General features: G+C 44.2%; 1 protein-coding gene across 1 annotated transcript; it reads left to right on the plus strand.

Moving 5' to 3' along the window:
- The first annotated feature begins 6,383 nt into the window (after positions 1–6,383).
- TENT5C (terminal nucleotidyltransferase 5C) lies at positions 6,384–8,047 on the plus strand. The gene has a single exon (XM_008505446.2). The coding sequence runs from the start codon at positions 6,384–6,386 to the stop codon at positions 7,554–7,556; it is 1,173 nt and encodes a 390-aa protein (XP_008503668.1). The 3' UTR covers positions 7,557–8,047.
- Positions 8,048–10,514: the final 2,467 nt, after the last annotated feature.

Here is a 10,514-nt window from a genome sequence, read left to right on the forward strand (position 1 = left end):
CCCACATGGGTGAGATGTTCCTACTTGTCTCCATGCTCTCAGCATCTGCAGACATGCAGTTACTCTACATGTCAGAGAAAATTACTTTCCCAACTGCAGATTTGATGTTCAATTACAGAATGGATCATGACAGCTACTACTACCGTGTATTAATAACTCTGCTTCACTTTATGGCTTTAAGAGCTGTGGCAGCCAAAGATTTGTAATGACGTGTTACATTCAGCAATGCATAATGTAAGGAAACTAATCCGACAGAGCCAGGTCACTGAACTGACAAGCTTTTAAGTGTGTTTCTTCTGCCAAATTTGCTGCCCTATTTACTGGATTAAAATGAACAAGCTGCACTGTGTTCATAAAACTCCATATTTGCCTCTATTTTGATAGCTCCCAGACCCTTGTCCCCCTCTCACACTGCCACCCAAGGAGCCATTTAGTCTTTCTTCCTACCCCATCCTCTCTTTGAAAAACCCTTTGAAACAGGTCCCACTGTGCATTTCCTAAAGAGGCTCACACAGACGACGAGGGACCATAGCTGAGAGGAGGCACCGGGGACATGGGCAGAGATGAGACATGGAACAGCTATGGAGGAAGGGTGAGATGGTGGTTGTCCAAGGGCAGAGGGGGACTGTGGCTTCCACCACTCATTGCCCCTTGACAGGAATTTGTATCTTGGACACTCTTGGAGAAAGGATGTCTTGCAAAGATTGGGATCATAGGTTACTTCTTCCTAGAATTGGATTTACAGCTGACAGTGGGAAAGTCAGTCCTAAATATATATTAAATGCTAAGATTGTACCCTGGAGCTGGGTCTGGGTCCATGCCAGAGCCACTTTGGCAGCCAGAGCGCCTGAACAGTAACCCATGTTTTTTAATCCCTCTTCTCACCCATGGGCTATGTGCTTCCATGTTTTCCATCCTCACATCACAGCAATCCACTGCGCAGGCGGTGTCAGCTGGATAGCAGAAGGCTGGCTCTCATCTGGGGTAAGCGGACTTATTCTCCTAGACATTCCTTACTAAGAGATGCATTCCTCATTTCTCCTGCAATTTACCCAGGAGTCTACTCCAGCAGGCTTTAAATAGCATTTTAAAATCCTGTCCCACCACAGTGGGACCCCTTCTGTGGTACCAATGAAAAGTGATTAAAAATAACAAATGTGTTGTCAGGAGGTCTAAGTTCACTGCAGAGAGTGCTGCACTTCCACTGACAAATACCAATGGTCTGCAAATCAGAGGAGGCAGAAAACACCTCAGTTATCTGATCTTTCAGGTAGAGTTAACTCTTTGTTTTACTAGCATTTTTGTGAAACAAGAACTTGTAAGCAAATAATTTAAAGTGTGAACATATTATTGGTACCTTAACATCTGTAATATTGCTAAATAAATATTCTTAAGAGGGGAGACCATTCTCTATTTCAACCTCCAGGAGAGACATTTCCTTACTGGTGGTTATAACTCCATCATTTCTGCTACTACTTCTTTTTGAGTTCCCTAATTCTCTTGTTTCTGAAAATCAGAAAAAAAAATAATCTGGATCCTCACATACAAGCTCATACCATTGCAATCATATGTATTTTCTTTTCTAGCTCCATCTTGAAACCAGTTAGTTTTATTTTTCTCCCTCCCTCCTGCTTTGCTCTGAGTTCCTGAGACAAAAGATAGGCAAAATCATCAGACAAAAAGATGGTAACTTGTCTTGAACCAGATTCTTGTGTCAGTGTTATCCTCTCTTTGTTTCCTGTTAGTTATCCCAATGGTGTGCTTTGGGAGAAAAAATAATACAAAAATAAAGCAACTCACCCATATTCCTGTTCAGCTTTGGCTTTGTTGGGAAAAAAAGGCAAGTCTAATTGTGTTTGCTTGAAAAAGAGCTTTTCAGTTTCCTTTTACAAGGTCAGCTCTTCTCCATGTGAATGGAAGTTTTAATTCATCTTTCTTGACTGTGTATGACCAAACAGTGTAACAGATGTGTTGGGTTTTTGCTCAGTGTTTTGTAAATCCCTTTTTTTACCCTTACCAGCTCAACTGGCCTGTCCTAGGATCAATTTTGCTTTTTTTCCCCCTTTATTGATTCCTGACTATCCTACAAAAGGCTCTTCATTCCTTCTCTCCTCTTTTGCTGAACATCAAAGGTTCACAGCAAAACTGGTACCTTTTATTCCTGCAGTTCATAATCTTGCACCATTTACTATTTAACACTAGGTGATTTTTATTACTCTGTATCTCCAAGTTATCCATTGCTTCCTAAGAGTTCCACCCTCCTCTATGTCTCTAGTGCCTCCCCCCAGCTCATTAACTGAGGTTTTCAGTAGCTCCCTGTTTCAACATTTTTGCCTTGCAAGCACATCCTTGCAGATCCTCATCATTTGGCTGTTTCTGTTGTGGCCCTGCAGCAAACTTTTCAGCAAACCCTGCAAATTTTAGCTACATTATATAATCAGAGAATCTGAGAATAGTTTGGGCTGGAAAGGGCTCTTCTAGTTCCAACTCTCCTGCAAGGGCAGGGACACCTCCCACTAGACCAGGTTGCTCAAAGCCCCATCCAACCTGGCCTTGAATATGTCCAGGGAGAGGGCAGCTACAGCTTCTGCAGCAACCTGTGCCAGCGTCTCACCACCCTCACACTAGAGAATTTCTTCCTAATGTCTAACCTAAATCTACCCTCTTCTAGTTTTAAGCCATTACTCCTTGTCCTATCACTCCATGCCACTGCAACAAGTCCCACCCCAGCTTTCTCGTTGGACCCTTTTAGGTACTGGAAGGCTGCCATAAGGTTTCCCAGGAGCATCCTCTTCTCCAGGCTGAACAGCCTCAACTGTCTCAGCCTGTTTTCATAGGAGAGGCTCTCCAGTCCTCCAACCATCTTTGTGGCCTTCCTCTGGTCTCACTCTAACACCTCCACATCCTTTTTATGTTGGTAGCTCCAGAACAGGACACAGCACTCCAGGTGGGGCCTCATGAGAGCAGAGTAGAAGAGGAGAATCACCTCCCTCGACCTGCTGGTCACACTTCTCTTGATGCAGCCCAGCATACAGATGGCTTTCTGGGCTGCAAGTGTACATTGCAGGCTCAAGTTGAGCTTGTATTCATAAAGCACCCCTAAATCTTTCTCCTCACGGCTCTTCTCAATCCATTCTCCACAGGAACTTGTAATTATGCGTGCGACCTTGCACTTGGCCTTGTTGAACTTTATGTGGTTTGTATGGGCCCACCTCTCAAGCCTGTCAAGGTCCCTCTGGATGGCCTCCCATCCCTCCCGTCTGTCGATCGCACCACACACCTTGGTGACAGTTCTGCTTAAGGCAAGGTACCTTTGGGAAAGCCATGCTGTACCACACCCTGCTTTCCGTTGCGCTTCACTTCCCTTCCATTACTACCTGCAAATGTTCAGGCCCTGCTTTCTCTTCTGTGTCCAGTCGTACATACGAGAGTGTGGGGGGGGAAGAAGAGCTACGCGCAAGTCCCTGAAGGCGGGCAAGAAGGGCTCCGTCTTCTTTACCCCAAAACACCCGGGATGGAGGAGGGGGAGGAGGGGGAGGAGGGAGAGGAGGGGGAGGAGGGGGAGGAGGGGGAGGAGGGGGAGGAGGAAGGGTTTGGGGTGCTGGGGCAGCCCCGCCGCTGCGGCCGTTGCGGGGGCGGCCTTGCGGGGGGCGGTCACTCCTGCTGCCCCCTCCTCGCGCCCCGCCCGGCGGTTACCTCACGGCAGAGGCGGGCGGGGCCGGGGCCGGGGAGCCGGGCGGCGATAAAAGGCAGGCGCGAGGGTAAGGCGGGGCGCGCGGGCGAGGCTGGCGCGGTCCCTCCGGGTGCGGTGTCGGGGCTGAGGTGAGCGGTGAGCACCGGGAACTCGGAGGGTGAGGTAGGGACAGAGAAAGAGGCATCGGGTCAGGGCTCGGCGGGCGGGTGGGGGGCTTTCACTGACGTGAGGCATCTCCTCGAGAAAAGCGCGTTTGTGCTTGTTATTATTATTATTGTTATTATTTAAAACGGCTTCAAGGCAAGTTCCGTGTGCCCCGGGTGAGTGCGGGACCTGAGCTGTTCGTTGGGGTACAGCGAGGCTCCCTCAACTCCTGTCGTGGGGAAGTGTCCGTTAACGGTCGCTGGAGCTCCCCCGCTCCTGCCGCCCCGCGCGGGCTCGAGGGGAACTTGTAAGGCTCCGGTGTCAGAGGGGTGCTGCTGCCTGCCGCAGCCTGAACCTGTTGAGGCGGTGTATTATTATTGGGATAATAATGTAATATCGGGAAACCTCCTGCTGCAGCGATGTGTCTCATCGTGAAGGAGGTGAGAGAATGCTGTCCTCGCTCCTTCTGCCTCTGGTTTGAAGCTATAATAGTCTTTACTCTTGGTGTTAAAAGTAGGTAGTGCTCATTTCAGCTTCAGGGTCGTTTTCTGACTCGTGAAAGAGCATCTTCAGGTATTGGAACCTCTTGTGATAGAAAGTGTTGGCCGTGAAGCTAGAGGCATGTGAACTGCAAGCCTCGAAGGTACATTGAAGTCACTCAGATCTTGTCACTAAACTAAGTCTTGCACAGCAGTCAAACAAGCAAGTGCTTTGGGGGTGGGAGGCTTTGTTGTTTGACAGTCTGCGAATAAACTCTCTACTGAACTGGAAAAGAAATACCTCGTTCCCCCTCCACAAGGGCAGCAACACGTTTTACTCTCCTAGGTGAGGATCAGCAAGCAGAACAAAGTATGTGTGTGTGGTGGGAAGCACAGTTCCTGGTCTTTTCTGGGCACTGGGTGAGCTGTGTTTTGACTCCTGCGAAGGCTACAAACAGGAAGGAGTAGAGGGAACACTTTCAGAATTAGTAGCTGAAAGCACTTAGAGCTTAAGCTAGAAGTCATGGAAGATTCTTGTATTATTTAGTGATCTGAAGGATCTAATGAAAATACAGTGGGTTTATGGTGAAAATGTACTTTAATGTGAAGTGCCTGAGGGCAGCTGCTGGCAGGCTTTATGCCTCTGGGTCTATGCTGTGTTGCAGCCTTAAAAGACTGAGTATGAAAAACCCCTTGATCTGTACTGGAGTAATCATCTTGTGAATCACAAGTTTTCTTCATTCCTGCTGGAGCTGATGTGACCCACAGCAGCAGAGTTTGTAATGGAGCAACTTGTGCCAAGGGCAGAAATTGCTTCTCCAGGAGCATTTTTACCTCACTGCATATTTTGTCTAGGATTAGACTCCTCTGTAAAGGAGCTGACAGGTCAGGTGAGTTGCTCAAATATTAAGCAGGATAGACATAGAATTACAATATCTACTCTTCAAGTCTTGCTTAAAAAGTGTCCCCTGCATGTTGATGCTTGTCAGGAAACTATGTGTTTAGGTTTTAAATAGCTTGGGTAGGCAAGAGTTAACTGCCTTAATTTGGACTAGTCTGATCTTGGCAGCTGCAGTCCTCACAAGTACTTGGGGCAGAAGAAGATGAGATCCCAATTAGACTGTATCTGTCAGGAGCACCTAGCCACAGCTGAAACCTGGAAGTGTTAAAAAGAGAAGTGTATTAATACCAGTTGGAGTTGCATGACTGTACATACTTCAAAACACAAGTAACTTAAGCACAAGAGGAAGATCCAGTCAGCTCTGACAAGACTCTTTTAAAAAAGTGGTCCATGAGGTTCTGAAGTCTTCAGTGTTAAAGAGTAATGCTAACAACATCTATCCATCATCTAAATATATGCCAGCTCTTACAAGCTTGTTTGAACTTCACAAATGCACAACCCCCCCTAAAAACTGAGCAGCTGAAATTCTGTTCAGGATGCTGAAGTGCTGTAGCTCTTTGCAGGAGCAATGTGCTCTTGGCATTTATCCCATGAGTGGTATATACAGGATGGTGGAGAAAAGAATAACTTCTGTGAAAAGGAAAAAATCTTTATCTCTGGCATATTTGAAGTGCGCTCAGAGGACTGGATGTCCAAGCCCTGAAACTAACACCTGAGTGTCTTTTGATGTTGTTTTAGTTGGAGGGAGCAGTTTGAGGTTTCAGTATAATGAAACAAGTTCAAAACTTAACTTTCAGAAGTTCTTTGCACTTACAGCTCATTGGCTTCAGCTGGTGATGCAGATAATCTTTAAGGTCAGGCTTATGTGTCATCTTTGATAATTTGCCTTTGACACAAACTGCTTTGCTGAAGTAGTTAATTCTATCTTTCAAAAAAAGGACAATGAGGACTAAATTTTTCTGCCTGTACCAATAGAGAAGCTGTGTATCACTTTGTCTGAAATGCTTGCTAATAATAATCACTTTATAGAATTATTTCTTTCTAGTTTGTGTGTGTAGACAAAACCAGAGCATAGGATTTACCTAGGCAGTGTAAACAAAGTCTGACTTGTAATTTTTTTATATTCCACTTCCCTACAGTTTCTTTGGAGAAGAAAATTCTTAAGATGGCAGGCAAAGGAAGTGATGCAGACCATATGTCATGCAGTGTACTGAACTGGGAGCAGGTCAGCCGCCTGCATGAGGTTCTTACAGAGGTGGTTCCAATCCATGGACGAGGTAACTTCCCGACACTGAAGATAACTCTGAAAGACATCGTTCAAACTGTTCGGAGCAGGCTGAGTGAAGCAGGGATTGTGGTACGTGATGTCCGTCTGAATGGCTCTGCAGCTGGTCATGTCCTAGTCAAGGATAATGGGCTGGGATGCAAAGACCTGGATCTCATTTTTCAAGTTTCTCTCCCAAGTGAGGGAGAGTTTCAGTTAGTTCGAGATGTGGTGTTGCGATCCCTATTGAATTTCTTACCAGAAGGAGTAAGCAAGCTAAAAATTAGTCCAGTAACACTGAAGGAAGCCTACATCCAGAAACTAGTAAAAGTGTACACAGAGTCAGACCGCTGGAGCTTGATATCACTTTCCAACAAACATGGCAAGAATGTAGAGCTGAAGTTTGTAGACTGTATCCGACGACAGTTTGAGTTCAGTGTGGACTCCTTCCAAATCATACTGGATTCCCTGCTCTTTTACTACGACTACTCGGAAACCCCCATGTCTGAGCACTTCCATCCAACTGTGATTGGGGAGAGCATGTATGGAGACTTTGAAGCAGCTTTTGATCACCTCCAGAACAAGTTGATAGCTACAAAAAATCCTGAAGAGATCCGAGGTGGTGGGCTTCTGAAGTACAGTAACCTCTTAGTGCGCGATTTCAGGCCCATGGATAAGGATGAGATCAAGACATTAGAGCGCTACATGTGCTCCCGGTTCTTCATAGACTTCCCAGACATCCTGGATCAGCAGCGCAAGCTGGAGACCTACCTCCACAACCACTTCTCCAAAGAAGAGAGGAGCAAATATGACTACCTCATGATTTTGCGCAGGGTGGTGAATGAGAGCACCGTCTGTCTCATGGGACACGAGCGAAGGCAGACTCTCAACTTGATTTCACTGCTAGCACTCAAAGTGCTGGCAGAACAAAACGTCATCCCGAATGCCACTAATGTCACCTGTTATTACCAGCCAGCACCCTACGTTAGTGATGTAAACTTCAGCAACTACTATCTTGCAAGTGCTCCTATGCCATACAGCCAGTCCTACCCCACTTGGTTGCCTTGCAATTGATCGTATCACTTGAGTGTTCTTAAGTGGAGGCTACTGAAGGCTGAGATGCTGAGTGTATATAGACAAGAAATAACTGTCAGTTTGAGATTTTCTGATGAAACACAACTGCATCGGACTGTCCATTTCCTGGTGTGCAGTAGGAATATGCAAACAGGTGACCTGCTATGAACCTTTCAGTATATCTCTACAAATGCCAAGAAGCCTTATTACCTCTTTCTTTGGAGAAGAGAACCAGCAGCCAAATGTTATGAGGAGTAGCACCAAAATTCTATGCTGGTTCTGGAAGTGGCTGAGTATTCAGTAAACTGGGTTAGTTAATAGAGGAAAGACTAAAATATCTTGAGCAGAAACCACTCCTGGAATAACAGCAAAGCTCTGCTTTCTGTTGCCTAACCTCATTACTCTACAATTTCTCATTTTAAGTTCCAGACAACTTTCTATTGAGATAATTGTGCAAGAGTAGGCTTGTGTTGTGTTTGGGCTGCTTTTACTTTTTGGCTGTGTAGAACTGGTAACTGTGGATACTGTCTGTCTTACTGTCTGGATACTGAGGGTCCAAATAAGGTTTCTTATACATCGTCCTGCCTCAAGTTCAAGATTATTTTCTTGAAAGCTGAAGTTACATTGCTAAATCTGTCTTTCAAGCATAAGCTGGCTAAATTTTTCTTGAGTACCAAAACTTGGAAGGTGGCATCTCTAAGCATGCACCAAAATGTGTTCTAAAACTTGCTAATGTGAAAATACTTGAAATGAGGAATTAAAGCCTTAATCTAGCATTGGAACCACATTTTGAATAGTTAGGATGCAAAAAGACTGCTAAATCGAGGCTCAAGATAAAACCTTTTTGACTATATTTCTCAAAACAATTATTGGCACAGTTGGAAAGTAGTGCAGCTCTTACACTCAGGTTTGGCCCAGCTTACTTTCTCAAAGGTCCACAGCAAGCAAGCAAAAAACCCACAAAACACACCACCACCCTGCAAAAAAAAATCTCCAACACACTATTGTGAGTTGCAGGATGATCTGGACTCCTGCCACAGTATAAATTCCTGAAGTGCCTCCCCCCCAAAAATTTCTTTTTGTACAATTTCAGGCAGGTCCTGAAGGCTTGTTCTTTTGTCACCAGTTAAGGGTTGAGTTTCCAAGTTTATTATATCACCTGGTCACTGTATGAGATGGAATTTTGAATGGTTAGAGTAAAATTCTTTCTTTTTACTGGTCTTAGTCCTCACTTGAAGATGTATATGAACACTGAACAGAGCTCTTCACAGAAACTGTATGTCTCCACAGTCAGCCCCTGTTTTCAGAACAGCCTGTGGGAGAGTATGCACTTCCTTGGAGTAATGGGAGGCTGACCTTCCTAAAGGGTGTGGGCTGAATTTGCTGTTTTGAAATTCCTGTGCCTTATAAGGAAGTTTAAAAATGTCCCAGTTATGTATATAGCAGTATGAGGTACTATGTTATCTGTTATCTGCATGATTTTCACTGAACTGCAATAGTGAAAATGTGTTTAGCACGTGATCTTGTTTCTTTTCCTTAACCATGAGAAATAGACTTAAAAAGGTGAATCTTAGAGCTATTTAATAGGTATTGTTTCAATGTTTAAGAATACTTATTTGCAAAACCTTTTTTATGACTTCTAGCTGTCTCTGCAAGCTTATGAGACCAAAGTGCCTGATGAAACAAATTACTTGCTTTCTTCTTTACCTTCTCAGCTTAAATAAAACACCAGTGTTTGGCTACTGTTCAAGGTGGAAAAAAGTAGCAGTGCTGCACTTTAATGGCAGTAAAAAATTGCCTGTTCCTCATAGGACCAAACCCTTCTAGTTATATTGCAAGTTTTCTCACTTTACCTAACCACTTCATAAAGATTGCCTCAGTAGAGCCGTGAGGCTACTCTTTTGTTCAGGCTTCTTTTAGCATAGAAAGGCAGAGAGGGACACGATCTAGAGAGCAGACCGCTGCCAAGCATGCTTTAGGCTTCAATTTTTGAACAGCCTTTTAAGCAAGCTCAGTAGCAAATTGAGAAATAATTTGGTGTCTTCTGTTGTGATTTTTTTCATGAAAGGCTTCCTGAATAGTCAGCCGAAGTTGCTAAACTTGAAAGTGAATCCAGTGTTTTTTATTAACTGTGGCTTGGACTTTATGTAGCTTACAGATGAGGCATCTCTCACCCAAGGCTTTTGAGTCTTTCGAAGGCTTTGTAAAAACTAATATGAAGCCAGTGTTACCATGGGTGTTAAAACTAGTACAGGCTTCCTGCTGGAATGCAAACCTAGGTATTGAATAACTTCTGTATGCAAGGCAGTACTTGGCTTAGTATAGAGTGTCACTGGAAGAAGGAAGCATTTTTTTTAGGAGTTTGTAATTGCTATCATCTCTTAAAAAGCTGTTTTAAAAGCCAACCTCTGCTACACCCATTGCAGAAGTAAACAAATGCCTAGAGAGACATGCTTGATTTGCATATCAAATAGCTTAGACCTGTGTATCTGTTTTATGCAAACTCATGTCTGATCTTTAGAAATTTACGGTGCATTGGCTCATGTAGAAGTGGTTGGGTGCTCAGGAGGTGTCCTCACGAGCTTGAAAGAAGTAGACTTGCATTTTACTAGTTCTTTGAATGCTTGGCTGCTGAACATCAGGCTGGGTGCATCTGTTGGTAAAGGAAGTGCTAGAGAAAAGACTAATGCATTCCTGCTGAAAGAGAATTTTGGAGAACTTAAGTTTTCTGCCATAAATATTGTGCTTTTGCTAATGTAACTTACCACTGAGGCCTCAAAGAAAGCTTTATGTTGAATGGCTACTCTCTGAACAGATGAATTCCTGGATTTAAGCTTTGCAGTTGGCTATGTTCCTGTCTGCCTCTTAAATTGCTCTGGCATATTAGAAACACTGATGCTTTGCAGCTTGTATGTTAAACTTTTGAATAGTTTAATAATACTTGTAGTTTAATAATAG

Source organism: Calypte anna, chromosome 1 (assembly GCF_003957555.1).
Source record: "Calypte anna isolate BGI_N300 chromosome 1, bCalAnn1_v1.p, whole genome shotgun sequence".
NCBI lineage: Eukaryota > Metazoa > Chordata > Aves > Apodiformes > Trochilidae > Calypte > Calypte anna.

Bases quoted from the DNA above. Each gene is read 5' to 3' on its own strand.
- TENT5C (XM_008505446.2), top strand. From the start codon at position 6,384: ATGGCAGGCAAAGGAAGTGATGCAGACCATATGTCATGCAGTGTACTG.